Source organism: Aythya marila, assembly GCF_965140915.1.
Source record: "Aythya marila genome assembly, chromosome: Z".
Taxonomy (NCBI): Eukaryota; Metazoa; Chordata; class Aves; order Anseriformes; family Anatidae; genus Aythya; species Aythya marila.
Window position 1 is genome coordinate 54,230,076 of NC_139080.1, and position 19,614 is coordinate 54,249,689.

A 19,614-nucleotide genomic window follows, 5' to 3' on the forward strand; every position below is an offset into this window, starting at 1 on the left:
TATATATGTGAGAAAACTTACATATTTTTCTTCAGAGATCAACTACATAGAAATCAGAAATACATACAGATAGACATACAGAATTATAGAAAAACTAACACACAGGGGAGGAGACTAAAATTTCTGATCGACTGAAACCATGTTTAAAGTTCTTGAATACTTGCAAAGTTATGAGTAGCAGAAGCAGCTTTTCATTGCTATTCTCAGAGGAGCTTAAATTTATTCCCTGCTACACAAAAGCATATTCAGCACTCTTCAGAGAAGTCCTGTAAACTTTAGAAAAGATGCATTTAATCTCCTCATTTGTCCTTTACCTGTAGTGGTGAGTTGGCCCTCCTGTGCTTGTACACACCTGAGCTCTTCAATAGTTTCTTTCAAAGAATCTCTTTCTGTTCTTAATCTCTGAATAATTGGAAAGAGAATAAATATGAATCTTGGCACTACTTTATTATTTTTCAAATTAAGGCATCTTCAGTCTATTTTATAATAGAATAATTTTCAAGTATCCCACACCAACAGTGTTATTTTTATGAATGGTTGCTGCTCTGTTAATATACTTACAGAGACAAAAATACCAGGGTATAAACTTACACAGTCAATTTTGTGTCAACAACACTATCAATAAAATTCTGGTATGAGGTAGTAAACTGCATGTACTGGGACCACTAAGTCATCCTCCTTCCCCCCTCACCATGGGTTGGTTCCAAGGGCAAGTGAAGTGAGATGAGAGTGCAGATGTTTCTCTCAGAAATTTAGCCAAGAGTGAAATAAAAGGCATGTTGATACACAGTAAACACAACAGACAAACTGCATTAACTTAGTTTTGTTTCTCTTTCAACAGTGCAAGGGTGAGCAGCAGTTCTACCACCTCTTCCTGACATGTGTTAACCGGCCCTGCCAGTCACCAGCATCTCAGATATTTAAGAAAACTAGTTGCTTGAGGCTTAGTCCAAAGAGAACTGAAGAACAGGACAGGCCCATCCCGGGGGATCTATACAGATGGGCTCCTCAGTACCATGAGGTAAATACTCTCCCATTTTGCACAAATCTCCTTTTGGCAAAAAACAGGAATCTACAGGTAACATCAAGTCTTAGTCCAGAAGGTTCCCAAGAGTCAAATATGAAAGTAGAGAACAGCAATTATGTAAAGATCCAAATTGTAAATTGCTCCAATATTAGAAATGTCCAGTGTCACTAAAAGGTCTGAGACAGACCTCAGCTAGGTACAGTCGTATTGGCATCAGCTATCAAGGTCCTTGAATTTGATTCCATTTACAGTTTGATTCAAATGTATCTTATATTTCAGCCTAAATAGATTCATAACTTGGAATAGCTTTGACAAAGAACATTTTGTTGAGGTGTGACAGAGGCTTCTGCTGTATTTCTGAATCCTGCATGGTGAACTCTGGTGCAACTATTACAATTTGGGTAATATTTCTATTAGCACAGAAAGCCATTTCACAAACCCCACAGGCTATAAACCGTTTTTACTAAAAATGCCACAGAAAAATAGCCATACAGAGGAGTGCTCAAACTCACGATGCTGAAAGCAAGGATTCAGCAGTCTGTTACTGTCAGTCAGAAAACATCAAGTTGATTAATTAAATGCCAGAATATTTTAATGAATAGAAGAAGCTCTGGGTCTGCATTTGTACACTGAAGACAAAGCCAACTCAACAAATTGTATTAGCACTTATGAAACAGACCACAGAAGTGAAATTCAAAGCTACAGAAGATACCAAATGTACTACCACACTTTGCCAGAACATAAAGACAAGGACAAAACTGATTTCTATAGCTACCTCCAAAATATTACTGACAAAATACCATTGATTACTTTGCTTGTAACCTGTGATGGGCAATGCTAGTGATAATGTATGCGACAAAAAGGAAAAGAAAGAATACATAACACAGGCAGCAAATCACTAATCCAAACATTGAGAATCTTCTTCAACTGTAAACTAGTTCTCACAGGTGTATGTTAATTCAGAAGAATGTCCTGGAAACCAACATCCACCAAAAAATAAGCTATTTGCCAGGCAGTAAAACAGAAAACCATATGACAATGACCTGCAATTCAGATCCTTTGTGCAAGAAAAAATGGTCCATCAAGCAACAGGTAAGCCACAAACACAATCTTACCATTGTAAAACATAACAAAACTAGAAAAGCAAATTTTAAATAAGGAGCAGGGATGAAAGCCAAAGCACAATATGAAAATGATTACTATGAGCATTCCAATCTCAGCTGAAGAGCACACGGAAGTGATATCAAGGTCAAATGTTCACAGTAGTTAGAGAATTTAACAAAATATGGAGAAAAAAAAGGATCTGTGAACAGAAAATAACTGAGATTTTTCAGTTCAAGTACTATTCAAGTGGAGGGGCTGGAAAATTTGGACAGGATTTAATAGGAAATATGACAGATTGAAGGAAATGCCTACAAAGATTCTGGCTGATGGACAGGTGGATTTATACGTTGAAGAAGCCTGAGAAATCTGTAACTCAAAAGCGCCAGCCATGCTTTCAGGTACTTTGAAACACCTGCAAATGAATTCCTAAGAAACAAACTGCTGATAAACAAGGGTGTGTAAGAGAAAGAAAAATCTGAAGGATCGGTCTTAGTAAAAAGAAGGCAGAGCAACTGATCTCAGAATCACTAGTAGCAAATGACTGAGAGGAACAGAATAGCCTGGTATCCATCCTCTGTACCTCATGTTGACACTACAAGACAGATCAATGAGGAACTGTTGTAAAAGGTACGACTGCAAGAAAAAGGACAGGTCTTGTAAGATTCCTAAAAGACTTGCTGCAGTGCTTGTGACTGCACAAAGAGAAGCATGCAGACAGTACCTCAAAGAAAGCTCTTGAAGAAAAAAGTAACAGGAGTTCAGTACTAGGATAAAATACTGCAAAAATTCCTATTTTAAATAGTTATTCAGAAAACATGACAATTACTTTGGGTGTTTATTAACCTTCCCATGGTGAATGGGCAAGAAACAACTTCAGAACACAACTGTGAAGGTTATTCCTCTTAGAAATGTGTTGATGATGTTTTTGTACAGTCACTTTATTCTATGCTGTACAGTTCTAAGATTTAAAAAGAATATTGTAAACACACATGAGGAAATGTTATATGAAAAAAGAGTTCCTAATTTAAAAAGCTTGCTGTAAACATCTAGTTTTCATTATCATATGCCTGTGTTATAAAAGTCACAAAGTTGTTTTTACTACTACCAAAAAAGTAACACCTTGGCACTTACATCTTTTTCTTTTTGGAGGCTGTCTACTTTTTCTTTCAGCCGTTTGCATTCATAATCTAATTTATCAGCTTTCTTGGATTCTTCAGATAACCTGTTTTGTAGTTCAACTGCCTGTGAGAACAAGAATTAATAATTTGTCCGCAAATATTAATATTAAAACAAAATACACAAGACAAAGTAGCCAATTACCATGCACCACAAGTCATTTTGTAAAACAAATGAAATATTTACCTATAGGACATACTAGAACCTTATTTCATCAGTTGTTCTGAGCTTCAGCAAAAACTAAAAGCATTCAAATATTAGGTTTCACCATAAACAAAAGGAGCAAAAAATTGTAAAGTATGTTCTGTATATTTAAAAACAGGAATTTACGTCCAAGCATGATTTACAGGGAATTTTTTATTTTTATTTTTTTTTTAAAAAAGCTATATATTTCTATGGATCAAGGAGCTTAGGAAAAGTAGAAAAATCCTCCTGCTATCTCAGAAGTGTAGGAAAAAGAAAAATCTCTGAAGAAATCCACTTTAACTTCAACCTTTCGTTAACTCTGTTTCACAAGTCTTGCTCAGAACTCAACCACCAGTTTGTGTAGTCAGGCAATGTCTCTTGACCTGAGATTTTCCTCATCTTTTTTTAAAATACACTAATATAAAGATTCACCCATAGGCTCATAAGTAGTTTTCTTTACTTCAGAAGGAAATACATTGCTAAGTGTCACATATATACTTCCAATTACAAATTACTAAGGAATTAATGAAATGAGTAGAAATCTGAAAGCTGAGCAGAAACAATCAGTGAGCAGAAGGCAAATCAGTGAAGTTCTGCCATTCCAAAGGTCTCAGCCTTTACTAGCAAAACCTCATCCCCAGACATTAATAACACTCCTAATGCAGAAAGCAAGGAAGCAACTAATACAAAAAGATTTAAGATGGTAAAAAAAAGACTGACCTGAAAATACGTAAGCTGAATGATTACTCAGCTAAAGACATACAGCTTCTTCTGAAGCAACTCATAAGAAGGATTTTTCATGACTTTCAGATTACAGGGAGAGTGACTAACGAATTGTTGAAGCAAAACAGCAGCCATACCTACATAAGACTATCTAGTGGTTCCAATTGCCTTTTATTTTCAATGTGTATAGCTATAACAAAATAACTACTGGGCCAGAAAAGCTGCATAGGCTTAAATTTCAGAATGAAGGACATTGTTGCTGTTGTTCTTAAAATAAAGGCTGGGAAAAAAACACAGGCCTGCTATTTCTGAGATTATCAGAAAAATAAATCAAAATGCTAGAGTTGAAAATACTGAATTTCTCAGATTTGACTTCCATCACTCCGGATATTAAAAAATGAAGGCCTTCACCTGTGATTGTCTCCTCTTGTAAAGAAGGTATATTCCCACCTCACATGGAATAAATGCATTAATGTCTGTAATCACTCGTGCCATAATTATGTAGAAAAATACAGCAGGAAATAAATTATTTTGAATTGGATTTGGGGATTGTATAGACAGATACACAGCTACATGGTAATGCAGAAAACTAAAATAAAATTAAAAAAAAGAACTGCCATCACATTTACTGAGCATTATTTGACACATGGAATGAGTAAAGCAGGCATCTTGCAGCAAAGAAAAGAAGGACATACTGTTAAAAATATATCAGAACGCACATGCACAAAGGGACTGAATTAAAATTACAGAAAGCAATCCTGGAATCTGCACATTTTAATTCTTCATGCTGCAATAAAAGGCTTACTATCAGAAAAGTGAAGATAAATTCCTAAGTAAATGCTATTGCATCTCCCAGCACAATATACCATCACCAACGTCATCTCACAGAAACCAGTAGGTAAGATGAAGATGGAATTTCCTTGAGATTGCTATACACCACTGTATTTCTGCACAACACCTGCACAGCACAGAGCTTCTAAATCAAAGTAACTCTTCTGATTACATCCTTTTAAATCCGATTGGATCCCTTCACACACCAGACCAGACATATGGCACTACAGTGGCATGCTACTGACTGCTCAACAAGGGTATAACATCTGAATTTTTATATCTGGCTTAATTTTTATAGCAGAACTTGGGATGCATAGGAATTAATTTAATGACAGTTCATGACTCAGAGGCAGATCTCAAAAGGAGCCCAAACAAACAGACACTTAAGGTACATACACTGTGTTCATTCTGAGGCACTGTGGTTAGGTGAAAGGAACGCACACCTGTCACATGAGAAACTTGAGGCTTATTTCAGTCTCACAAAGCAGACCACTTTTGTACAAATCAACAGCTCCTTAGATGTGAAATCCCTGCTATAAAGCATGGGGAATGATAGCAAAAAGGAGTACTTCTTGCAGAACAAATGACAGGACTGTCTAAAATCAGGACAGGACTTCTAAAATCCTTATCATTGGTCAAATGAGAACAATCAATGCAGATTGCCAAAGTTACGTAATTATATCACATACTGAACTGTTCACAGGCAAGGAATATTTCTTGCTAGTTAACGTAATACTGCTTGTGTATGAAAGGCCATTGGTTTTACTTTTCCCTTTGATTGTCTGTTATTTCAGTGTTTTTCTTGCCCAAGTTTTTTTCTAGTGGAATCACTTGGACTGTATTTACGATTAGCCCATAAAGGCTGAAGCTCACTGTCCTAATAACCAAGACGGCCATACACGCAAAAAAATGTTCTCAACTCTCAGGCCACACTTGGCATGAGGGCATTCACTGTAGTTGGTGGCGGCTTTTGCATTCTTACTCTGCTGTAAGCTGATGTATAGAGACCTTTGTACCATGACTACCACTTGGAGTTCACAATCAGATAGGAATACTGAGTGGGCACTACTGCTTTAACAAACGCGGCTCTGTCTGATCTGTAACAAGAATCCAAGTATGATGTCATATCAGCGTAGCACAGAAGCAGAGAGAAGACTGAGCACATCTTCCACCATTACAGAAATATGATCACATAGTGCCTTGTTAAGCAAGATAAATGCCTTTCACTTCAGAGAGAGTGGCGGTGATTAATTTTGTACTCTGTTGAGTGCATATAAACAAGGGTGGTATACATCCTTTTCTCTTTACAACTACGCACAACTAGAACCTCAAATAAAAAGGTCGATGAATCAATGGAATAACTTACCTGATCTATGTTATGCTCCTTACTGCTGGAAATTTCTAAGTGAAAAGTGGATACTTTTTCTTAAAGAAGAGGCTGTAACTCAAACCTCAATACTGAGTATGATTTAGGAATAGTTTGAGAAAAAAATGTTAACATTTGTGGATTTTTTGAAAAGAGAAAAATACTGTATACTAGCAAACAAAGGTAAAATTCAAACAATGACAAGACTTGCAGAAAAGAAGAAAAAAGGCAGCGCCCACAAAACAAGCAACTCTCCTAAACACATGGAGCTGTCTGTTCATCTTTTCTTTTTTACTTTGAGGTATTAGCTGTGTGATGACAAGGAACTGTTAAACAATGCAGAGAACTGCTGCACTGACGATGTTTTTTCTCACCTGTCTCTTGTACGTCTCTAGCTGACTGCGTGCTGCATTGGCCTTCCTTAGTTCTTCTTCCAGGCTCACAGTATTTTGCATGTACATCGTATTCTTCTCTTCTAAGAGTTTCACTTGCCGCCGCAAATCACCCAAGTCTTCTAATTTCTTTTTGTACGACTCAACTTGGCTTTCTAACTTGGCTACTTTATCAGAAGAATGCCTGGAGGGACAGATTTGTATCAGGTTTATATTCTGAAAGCTAACAAAATTGTATGTCTTGAAGCTTCCTCTGTAGTTTGAATTCATGCAGAACACATTATGAGACATCATGAGGAACATGAGAAAGTGACCATATTCTTACATTACGAGATGTTTTCACTTCTAAGTTGTCTGCTTCCCTTCCACCATTTGTTACCTCAAAAAGCTGTTGAAGCACCTTTAAAGAGTACTGTTTGAACACAGGTCTGTATTATTTTGAAGGCCACAGTACCCACTTCACATTTGTTCAGTGTGGTCAACTCTTCCCCATCAAGGTCAAATGTGCAAACTATACCAATTGCTGGATTCAAGATTTGACTTCTGCTGACAATACTGACTTAGTCTTATAAACAAACCTTAAGTCAGAATAGAAAAAAAAAAAGAAAAAAATCAAGAACTACAGACTCATAAACATGGGTTTGCTAATTCCTGTAGGACATGCGGAGTGTCTTTGATACAAAATACTGGAGGGTCAGACTCTCTAACATGTTTCATAAACTAAAGTTTAAATTTTAATTTCCATGTGGTAATTTACTTATTTTTTAAAGATGATGAAAAAAATCTGACTTGCATTTTTATCAAAATGTGCAACTCAGAGACATTAAACAAAAGTATCTTAAAGAAATATAGAACTGGTATCTCACTGAACTAAACACCTGCAACTTGGTATATATGTTAGTCATCGTTATTAAGTTTCATCAACAAAAGCTCAGAGACCTTCAGCTCATGCCCTGATGTGATGCCTCATTGCATTCTCCCAGCTATAAAAAAGTACAGCAACCGTATCCCTCAGAAGTCCTTTTCATATTCCACTTTTTGTTCCCTCTGTAATTACTGCAATATTTGCTCCATGGCCTCATTACAAGGGCATGTAGTGACATGACAAGGAGTAATGATTCTACACTGATAAGCAGGAAATTCTTTACTGTGAGAGGTGAGGCCCTGGCACAGGCTGCCCAGAGAAGCTGTGGATGCCCCATCCCTGGAGGTGCTCAAGGCCAGGCTGGATGGGGCTTTGGGCAGCCTGGTCTGGGGGGAGGTGTCCCTGCCCATGGTGTGGGAGGTGGAATTATATGACCTTTAAGGTCCCTTCCAACCCAAACCATTCTATGATTCTGTGATTAGTAGAAATAATGGAGTCTCAGTCCCTCCACTATCTGGTACAGATAAATACAGAAATCCTGGTGTTCCAGAACACAGAGGACGGACACTCCAGGATACCAGCTGAAGCATAGCATTGCACATACTGCACACTGTTCATGTGAACAGCAAGGGATCTGAGAAGTTTATGGTCCAAGCCACCCTCACTTAACTAGAAAATATAAACAAAGCCACTAGTAGGCATTTGGAGAATCTGTATTACGTGTAACCAGACTACAAGTATACAAACTCCCTGATGATTATAGACACTCATGTTGTGGCACAGGTGAGTGGAAAGTACTCAAGATACCACTGAGTGATTTATTACAGTCATCAGATAGCATAATACTGCTAAGCTATCTAATCAGTAAATGTTAGGCATGTAATTAGTAACTAATTTACTTAAGCAGAATTGAGTAGTGGTCTGTGCACTCATTTGGAGGATCTGAAAAGGACTGTGACATTGAAGTGGCATTCACAATATGCTCCTTCTGGCAGACCAACATCAGCAAAAAAAAAAATGCTTAGTGTTACTTCACCTTGTGAGTCACACTAAGTAACACTGGGGAGCCGTAAGACCAGTACTACTGGGACCACTAACATGGGGTTTAAATCAGGAGTATGTGCTGGATAGAAAGATGGAAGGCAAAAGCTTATGAAATTAGGATATAATAACCTGTATTGAATTACTCAACAGGTGAGGGAAAAACTGTACTGAACATATGGCAATTTGATCAGGGTTTGAGAGAAAGAAAAATAAAAGTCATATAAAGGAAAGAGCAAGTCAGGATTATGACGGTTCCTTTGAATTTGCTTGATGGCTATGGTAGACATGGTAAGAGACAAACAAGCTAAAATTTATTTGTTAGAAGCTGAGAAATAAAATCTTTCCAAAAGCAGTATGACACAAAGCCAGCAATAAAAAACAGTAAGCACAGAGTAAATACCTACAAAATAAAGTACAACCCCAATTCACCACTGAAGCTTAGCAGCAATGGCAACAACTACTACAAATTGACAGAACAGACCCAAAGTTATGACTGCTATGTATGACGATGATGGGGACAGAGATACATGGCACATTCCAGAGTCCTGAACCCCTATCAAATGAACACCATATAACAAACCCCTCTGATTCAAAGAATGACAAAGTTCACACAGTAGCACCCATAATGAACAACCTGGAACACTGTCTGGATGGCACTGTCCCTGCCCTCTCTCCTCCCTATTCCCAACTATTACAGTTTCCTCAGCTTCATTTTGGAACTCATTTACATACTCAATTTCCTATGAAATCTGGAAAAACCCCTGCTGGTGGTCAGTTTATGAGATCCTGGGGCAACCCAAATCTCCATAACCTCCAGCAATGCACAGAGACTCTCTCTGATGCAAGGAATTACTCTTTGAACCCAAACTTCCCACACAGATCATTTACAGAATTGGGCAGTATGTTGGGTTCATTCCTTACATTAATGACAGAGAAGGTAAAGATGAATGTCTTTAGTAGAAAGCTAATGAATTAGAAAAGTCAGTATTAAAGGAAGTCATGTTAGAATTGGTAGAAAAAAAGATACAGCTGAGTGGCAGATAAACAGTTCTGAATAATTCATGGCAGCAAGATACCACCATTGAAGGATTATGTTGTTGTTGTTGTAAAAGAGGCTGTCCCACCTTACAAACCCCTACCATTGTCAGTCATTACAACTATGGGTGCTAAAAATTCAGTGGCAAAGACAGCTGTAACAGATGTTGTCCATATTATACGATGAACCAAAGCACAAGTCCAAACAATCCCATGAAAGGAAAAGGTCTGGTTTCCCAACAGGAATGGACACTCACATCATGAAGGTGATGAAGAGCATAGAATAGTCTACACTCAAAGACCAGTACATAACTTGTTATGGCCATAAGATGGTATAAATTTGCTAAATTTGCTAATATTCACTGATTAGACATATAATAAGTACTTAATTTATTTAAGCAGAATTTTGCGGTGTGTACCTGAGTACATCTATCTCATCCTTCAGAGACTGAGCCTCTTCTGCTAATGTAGTAAGCTCTTCTGTCTGTTGTCTCAATTCAGCAATCTCCTTTTCTAGTTCTTCACAGCGTATTCTGTAGTCATCTTTGGCAGCTTCTAATCTGTAGAAATGAAACAGAAGATTTCTCAGCTTGAGCAACAGTTACCTTTCTTCACCATCATCCTCTCTAAGAATGCTAGAAACAGACTTCTTATGCAAGAAAGGAAAACGGCATCCCAGTGTGCAACACTGCAGACACTCCCAAATGCTTTGATTATTGAAAAATATAGAAGGAGATCAAGTTTTTTGATGCCTTCTATTTGATGTCAGTGTTTCTACATGGAACGTCCCAGTGTTGTGATGTTTTAATGGAAAGATAACCTAACTCTCTTCTGTTATAATAATCCAAAAAAGTCAATGTTCATGCAGAAATTTCCACCTTTTTCTTTTTTTCAGGGAGTACGGAGTCTGAACATGATGTCTTTATCCTAGGATTTTTTTCAGCTGTTTACATTCAATAATATTAACCTGATTATCAGATGAAACGTCGTGGAGCTCTCAATGAGGTGGTTTTTATTTATTTATCTTTAAAGCCTGTCCAGCACATTCATTTAGTTACCAAGTCATTCATTTAGTTACCTGGAATTCAACTAGCAAACACATAGTCATGTCTGCTACCAGCTACAAACAAACCATCTACCCACATGCAACTCTTCTACCTGAATGTTTCCTCTTGGAGTTGTTCTAGCTGTGTCTGCAGCTGCAAGTGCCTACGACCTGCAGGGCTGTTGGGATCTTCGATAGAATCAGATTGATTCAAACGTTCCATCAAAATCTGGTTCTCGGCAAGCAAGCTGCTCTTCTCCTCCTGAAGGGCTGCAACCTGTTTTAAGAAATACAGGAACTAGAATAACAGAGCTATCCAGCTCTATACAGCAATTTTCTTGTGTGCATAATACAGTAGAAACAACTCATAAATGGAAATGCACAGTTTTCAATAATCCCATTTCACAAAGGACAAACTGTAACTTTAATAGGTATTCAATTGCTATGTGATGTAACAACATATGGCAACATTAGGGGTAGAATTTACCACTCATAAAATGTAATTTTAACTGTACTTCTCAGAAGCATCTAGGCAAAAAGTCTTAGCTATCACAGAAAATGAGTTCAGTATATTGACGTCTGCATACTTTCCAAACAAGTAAAATTAGCACTTCATATTAAAGCTTTTAAAATTGACTTCCAAATGAAACAATGCCTATCATTTCCATAGAATATCCAAGTCTGGATATCCAAGCAATGGCTGTGCCCTTCTGATTTTATTTTTTTTTTCATCCAGAAGCCAACTGTAAGCAGATCTGAAACAGGAACAAAATCCCAAGATGGCTCAGTTTCCAACAGTTTTGTGAAAACAAGCACTGGTGCAGAGAGAACCAGAAGTGCTGCAAACAGCAGCTGAAGCGTGAGTTCATATATTAGTAAGCTGCATAGGAGCTATTATTAAATATGCAGGAGGAGGAGGAGAGCAAGAGAAGAAATATGAAGATCTCAACAGAAGGAAATGCTTCATTAAGAGCTTGTATTATCAAATAAAATCCACCATGAAACACAAATCAAGGCAAACAACTTCATTAATTCTAACAGTTAGTGAACAGCTTGGCAAAAAGCTGAATTATAGCACCAAGAATTTTCACTGACAATGCCTTCTTAGGCTCCCTCATTACCCTCTTCGCGTCTTCCAGATCACATATGATCAATTTTACAGTAAGGCTCAGTTTAAACCCATAAAGAGCTGGTAGACAAAAGTAGCTTCTGACTGGGTTGAAACTAATTGTTACAGCTGCACTACTCCTAGGAGTTCTCTAACTCAAGCATTGAGCCACACAGCTCAGTTCCTTCCTATCTGAATAAAAGTTTTGTTAGAATGAATCATCTTAGTAACGGTAACATTGCATCAAAATGACAGAACAAACTTCACTCTGCTAGCGCAAGTAAAGCAAAAGAATTACTGTGCAATTTTCTTCTCCAATGTACAAACTAGATTTCCATGCTATATGTCTTGTCTTCAGCTACCTAAAAATTCCTAAGTCTCTTCCTCAGTAATTACTAACAGATACAATATAGAAAACCTACCTGCATATCTAATTCGTGACATCTTTGGGCAATTTCTTCTTTTGTTGCCAGTGCTTCGTTTAATTCTTCTGTAGTTTTCTTCAGCTACCATAAACAACAAATATTTTTAGTTTAATCACTCTCTGTAAAGCAGGTAGAAAAATTCTGAACTACACGACTGCACAATTATTACTACATTTAGGATATATACTAAGTTTTTTTTGAAAGTGAGGCAATTCTGCTCTTAAAAAGAAACAAAGAAGCAGATATGAGCAGTGTTTAATTTGTGTGACAGAAGTAAACATATTTAAGAGTATTTGGTCTTACAAAAAAGCATTAGAATTACCACATTTATTCTACGAACAGACTTTAAAAATCCTGAAGAACTTGGGTCTGAAGACCTTGTCAATTCTGCACACACTGGAAAAAATTGTCAATACCACTTTTCTTTACGGATGCGAAGAGTGGGTAATTTCGGTTTTCAATCTACTTTTTAAATACACAAAGGATTGGAAGGTGGAATACAGGGAATGGACAATTAGGGTAAAATCTCTCTAGTCACTTGAAACTGCATGACAGGATTACAATTAACATGGTGATGGAGAGCCCTACCCCCTTCTGGAAAAAAAAGACATTGAATCTTTTAAGTAGTGGGAAATATTCAGGTAATCCCCATAAAGGGTTTTTTGTTCAAAAATGCATACCTTCCGCATTTTTATATGAATGCTGTAAAGTTAACTCTCTTACAAGTTGTAATAGCACTCAGGACTGTTTTAAGAATTTTGAACCAAATCTATACATTGTTTTAGCCAATTTTAGAAGTGGGAGATGGCAAAAAAAAAAAGTTTTGATAAATATTACAAACATTCTTATTCTTCTTTCTCATTACCCAGAAATTTACACCAGTCTGCAGTTTTGCTATACTATGTCACATAGCTATTTTTTTTCCAAAATGACTTTTTTTCTGTTAAATACCCAAAATGGGAAACTCAACTTATAAAGCAAAATGACTTAAAATACTGAAATTTATTTTTCTGTTCCTTATGTGAATTTCCCATAAAATCCTTTCATGACTCTACAAAAAGACAGGCTTCTTAATAAAGCAAAATGATTGGGCACTGATATACTATAATTGAAGGAAGAGAAACATCTAGTCTTAGATACCTGCCGATCAAGGTCAATGTAAGCATCATTTCCAACAGAGACGGGAGACTCTTTACTCATCAACTGCAATTAGATTACAGTGGATTAGAAAAAGCAAAGATTTACTTTTATATTAAAACCTAAGCTTCAATGAAATACCAAATTGATCTGAACTTCTGCAAGCTTCATTCTGACAACAATGAAGTTTTCCACTTCATTTTAATATGACATTCAGAAAAAAATTACTGAAAGTAACCTTCAAAATTTATTACATTTAAAGCAATATAAATGAAATCTTACATCATCTCATTTTCTTCTGCAAAAGCACATCCTTATCTACAATGAAACCTGCAGTATATCGTGCAGAACATTTTACCAAAATGGCATTGAGTGATGGAAGCTATCAGCATTTGAAAGACTCGCCATAAATTGTTCTCTGCCAATAGTTTTCATTTTCTGATCATCTGGAAGTTCGTACCAATTTATTTATTTATTTGACAAAAGTTGGGGATATACCTATTCCAGTTAATTGTGCAAAACAATAAAGCTTCATTTTCTGGAGTCACATGCAATTTGCAAAATAAATAAGTAAATAAATCTACAAATGTTATTCTTAAGAATAAATAATAAAATTCTTGGTATACTGAGTGATCAATGGTTGATAGCAATTTTAGTCTGGAAAACATTGTTTTTAGCTGTAACATAAGAAATAAGGTTAAAAAAAATAAGAAATACTACATAGCTAACTCAAAAGGAGGCATTACAGAAACATAACTGTCATTTCTGTGATTCTACCCAAACATGAAATGTTTTTATCGTTTCTCCTATGGCACAACTCACAGAAGTTACAAACAAAAGGAGCTGAACCTAACCAAAATCACAAGATTTTTTCGTTCTCCCCCATCCCCTTCATCCCCTCCCTTCCCCCCATTTTCTCAAGGCCTCCTGTCCAGCATGGCTGCTTTTGCCAGAGAGAGGGCTTCCTTTATTCATTACAGAACACAGTGCCTTTGGAACTGGTTCCACTGGCAAAGTTCTTCTGGTGTATAGCATAGGGCTTGCGTTTCCTCCACATCCTTTCTGTTTATACCACCATACACGAGAGCAAATCTCTGTTTGACATTTACACTACTCAAATATTTATACACTTACATTTCTCTCCCTCTCCCCATCTCCTTAGTTGGGATCTAGCTGTATACTATACGTTTAAACTCATCTATCTGTCATCAGAAGTCCTCCTCAGACCTTGACCATGTTTGTTGTTAACTGCTGAATTCTTTCCATTTTATCCGTATCTTTACGGTGACAAACTACCCTGAAATGAAGCTTTCCATGAAGCCCACATTCCCTGCAATAGTAATTAGAAAGTCTCTGGCCTCAGAGCTGCCCTGAAAAAATGAAATCACATGCCTTTTTCATTACCATATATAGTGGCTTTACAAATTTGTGTTGAATTCGAGGCCACATTTTTGAAGCTGTTTTGCCATCCAAAACAAGAATTTCCAATCCCTCTCTTCTTAGTGTTGTTATGCCTGTTTTAATTGGTCCATTTCACTATCTGTTGTTTAAATGCTTTTCCAGATGACTAATAGGGATGTGAAGGCTAACCATGTGCTGAACTATTCACCCTGCTCCATACCCAACAACACAGCTCACAACCACGCTCCCTCCGTGCTCCAGACACTGTGTCAGTACTACCCTTTAAGCCTGTTTAGTACTTTCCAGCTGGCAAGTCCCAGGCTGCACGCAGCCTGTAAGGGACAGTAACATACCCATGACATTCAACATACCCCTTCTGGACACAATACAACTACCACTTCAGAAACCCAGCCCTGCTCCAGAGTTATGCGGGAGCTATACCAGAGGCTGTACAACCTACTAGTGGCCACCGTGATGTTGCTCCCTTCTGTAGATTACTGTAAAGGAAACAAGCTGAGGCCAATAAATATAATGCCTTAATTCTTCAGCATGTTTTGCCACTTCTCCAAGAACTTCCTATACTTGAGAAGCCCTTGCATAAACATCCAGAAGAAAAAAAGGACAGAATCAAAGAATGGCTGAGGTTGGGAGGGACCTCTGGAGGTCATCTGGTCCAAACCCTCTGCTCAAGCAGGCTGCTCACAGCCACATCCAGATGTCTTTCCAGGGAGGGAGAATCAGGGGGAAAATTAGGGAGAATTAGGGATGACACTAACTACATTAGCTGACAGATTAGAGAAGAATTAGGTACTGGAGATACACGGTATGGGCGTAGCATGAATGTTAAACTAAATTTGTGAAGTGAATTCCTCCATGGAGTGCATCAGGAATCTGGGGCACAAAAATGTCATGGGAAGTGCACATGAGCCCCCGAAGTCAAGAGCCATAGGAGACATGCAAACACAACAGGAGACTGAGCAAACACAACAACAGAAAGACAGGAAGCATTCTTACAATATTACATGGTGGGTATTCTAGAGATGAAATCTAAGGAATTATGCAGCTGGATTGTGTCCAGACAAGGAATGGGAATGAGACCAACAGATTACTCACAAATAATATACAAATCTGACTTCTCATCGTTAGTTAACAATACACTCATATTAAGAAGTGGGTGGAAATGTAGAATGAAAAGGGAAAGTAAACAGGGATGAGGAAGGAGCTTTTCTACCTTTTCCCAACACATTTTCCCACACATAGGAGAGGACAACAGTATATATAAGCAGATGTCCTGGCTATGTTCTACTTCTGGACTGCCTCTTCCTATTTTCTCCCCTCTTAAAAGCAAACATCTTACTATAAGCAGCACATCTTGTACAGCACCATTCTAACTACCAATACTAACTTCTACAAGATTTCTTGAAAAATTCAAGATGTGTTTTATTGAATGCTGTATTTTTATAACTTCATGCAGTTGCATACACGTATGTCAACTCAGAATACATATTACACTTTGTCCATCTAAAGAAATAAAAGATAATTTTCCCTGTTATCCACATTATTTCTAGCCAATCACCAATCTCTGATGGTACAGAAGGTTAGTGCTCCTAAACACTCGTTTTAACAGTTAACTGCTTGATGGCATATTAACCATTTCTGGATTCTTTATTACTAATACACTGTTCTAATTTTAAAAGCAAACGTCCTTACTGTGTTCTGCCGTATCTCCTTTACTTTCATCCTCACATTCAGGCTAACTCCTGAAATACTGTTGCTGTTTTACAGCTTCACATCCAGCCTTAAGTGTGGTATCAGAACACACAGTCTTATTACGTATGCGTCAGTGCCAATACTTTGAGTTTAGTGTGGAAACCATTAATATTTTATTTGTTTCAAGTATTTGAACTGGCTGACCCAAGAGAATAAAATGCAGTGGAAAGTGGCCTTCTCATACTCCCTCCACGGCTGCAAGCCTTGTTTTCTTGACAAGCAAACTACAGGTAGGAACAAAGGTCAATTTTGCAGCTCCAGAACTGGCTTTCAGCTCTCACCTCATAATTTAGCTTAAATACACTATTTTCATCTGTTTTAATATTTACCTTTACTGAACAATGATATGCAGAGATTTTAAAGGTTATAAAAGGGCAAATGCAAGAAGTGCCTGCAAAATCCTGCAATAAGCATTAGGCCTCTACAGTAAAAGAACAGTCTTCTTATGCACTGTGCACGGTAAAAAAGCAAGCATCAAACATTTATTTCCCTGCTTTTTTTTTCTGGTTTATTTTTACATGTTAGAATAAAGACAAAGTAACATAAGCTCAAACAATCAAAATGTTACTTAGATTCAGAAGAGCTTATTCTGTGGTAAAGAGGTAATTCTGGATTTTATATGGCACACTAACCTGGGCACTGTGACAATTTTTACAACTCTTAGTCTGTTTTTTATAAGAAGCAATCGTTATTTCCTATTCTGTTCATGTTAATCCTTTGTATCTATACAATTCCAAGCTCATAGCTTTGACTAAATGTCTTAAAAAATACTTGTAGAACTGAGAGTTCATTGCTCGTGAAATCTGCACAATTCATGCTGTCATAGACACACAAATATTAGGGAAAATTAGAGTTTAACTATCACAAAATCCACAGGCATGAATAACTTGAATTATGAATGCTTTTTTTCCCCAACACCCAATTTACATGACTGTGCAGCAAGTGCAGCTATACCACTTAGTTGATAATATTAGAAGTTGAAAATACTTGCCTTATCTGTAAAGCTTCTTCTGCAATTGCTAATATTGTACTAACTCAGTCAAAAGCCCATGAAACAATGTCATATTCCAGCTTCTATATTCAGGAGATTGTTTCCTTTTCCTGTTTATTTACTTTTTAAAGATAATAATACTATAAAGATATAGTGTGTATTCTTTAATGGAGCATGACTTTCCCCTTCCTGCTGACAGACCCAATAACATTTTTCTATCTATTCAAAATCCCCTGTTACCTGTGCACATTTAAAGGACAAAAGTTTCTGGTTTTTGGAAACAACACAGTCATTATTAATCCAGATAGGCAGGGCTTTTTGCTATGCACCCATACAAGTTTTTGACTATCTCTAGTACATTGCTGTAAAGAGCCTACTCTGACTTTCAACTTGACCTGCACAAAAAAGGGAAAACAGACTTGCTCTAGTCCAAAGAGAAGGCTTTGGAAATTCTCCTGTTATTTTCTGCAAGGATGTGAAGAAAAGTAAAATACAGAATAGCTGAAATAATTTCTGTATGGAAAGATTCTTTGCCTTCAGAAAAAATCTGCCAATTATGAAATTAAAAATGCATTTCATATTATATACAATATAACATACTAATTGCAAGTAACAATAAATTAAAATACACTACAAATGGAATATAGTGAATACGTTGCATAACACATAGCACATAATAAATAATCATACATAATACTTTTTTGCCAATATTTTTGATAGATATATAATTCTTGCTCTTCCTCTACCTTGTACACTGCCTGCATTTAGAAATGCACATCTGCAGATTGGAATCTAAGAAACTAGGTGGTGGTAATAAACCAAATCAATTTGACCTCACTGATAGAAGTGCCAGCAAAGCATTCTTAAATTCATAAAACCTTTATAAGGTGCTAGCCATGTTTTATTATAAATGTTTTTATTTTAAACATAAGAAAGCAAAGTGCTGAAAAATCACTAGCATTAAAAATTGAAATAAATTTACCAAATAAAATTTAAAACAAAATGCCCATTTTTCCATCTAAAAACAGCTTTTCATGGAAAAAAAAAAAAAAGAGAAAAAAAGCAGATGCTTCTTTTCAAAACTATTTTCATGACTAAGATGATCTACGAAAACCCATAAAGTATCAAGACACTTATATGTGCTTTGCTAAAACAAAAAAAATGAATTATATAATACATCAGTAAAGCCTAGAGAGGTTTTTTTAAATACCTAATTTTGCAGAAAGTGTAACTGCGTGTCAAGTGCTTTGAAATGTTTGGATTAGGTGACATATCAACTTTTCAAATATGCATATATAGCTACTTTCCTAAGCACTTTATTTTGGTATCTCCTACACACTGCTTAGTCCAAGTCACTTGGATTCTGAGACCTGCTCCAAGTCCAAGAAATAGAGAAAATCCTTAAATACAATGACGTTTCACCCCTCCGAAGTCAAAGACTGCAGGTGTAGCTCTGAAAGGTCTCCTCAAACCTAATCTTGTTTTTGAGGATACTTTCTTTCCTCTTGGTTTAAGCACCTCAGGTTCTCCTCATTTGGGCCCAAATATCTTACATTTTTAGTCACAGTTTGGAAGGCAGCATTAAAATAATTCAGAATTGCACCAGTCCATGAATAGTAAGCCTTCTGATTCACTGAGTTTCAAAATGTGTTCCACAACAGATACTCATTTTAACCCAGTTCTACTCTTATTCTCTGAGACAGGGCACAAACACCAAACAAGTTCAATGCCTACTCATCAAATGCCAAGACTTACAGGCTATTTCAGATCCAGCTATTTTATCAAATTAACATCCAGGAGATTTTTAACAGCAGGCTTTTCTAAAGAGAGGCTTTTCTAAAGACACTAAGGGATAAAGTGATGCTAAAAGCTAAGTTTAATGAGGTAAGAAAATCCACCAAAACGTTATCTCATAGCTTAAAAAAAAAAAAAAAAGTTAAAGTAAAATATCTCAAATTTCAGTCAAATTGGTTCTTGCCTGCTCTTGG

General features: G+C 36.7%; 1 protein-coding gene across 4 annotated transcripts in view; it reads right to left on the bottom strand.

Moving 5' to 3' along the window:
* Positions 1–19,614, bottom strand: part of HOOK3 (hook microtubule tethering protein 3) — a 95,591-nt gene that overhangs the window by 36,738 nt on the left and 39,239 nt on the right. For all 4 annotated transcript variants that reach the window (XM_082782703.1, XM_082782704.1, XM_082782701.1 and 1 more), the window contains exons 7-13: positions 13,468–13,530; positions 12,325–12,408; positions 10,908–11,071; positions 10,169–10,309; positions 6,788–6,989; positions 3,263–3,373; positions 315–402 (exon numbers count right to left, since the gene is read on the bottom strand). In XM_082782703.1, coding sequence (XP_082638829.1) covers positions 315–402; positions 3,263–3,373; positions 6,788–6,989; positions 10,169–10,309; positions 10,908–11,071; positions 12,325–12,408; positions 13,468–13,530 — 853 coding nt within the window. The remainder of the gene's footprint in view (positions 1–314; positions 403–3,262; positions 3,374–6,787; positions 6,990–10,168; positions 10,310–10,907; positions 11,072–12,324; positions 12,409–13,467; positions 13,531–19,614) is intronic.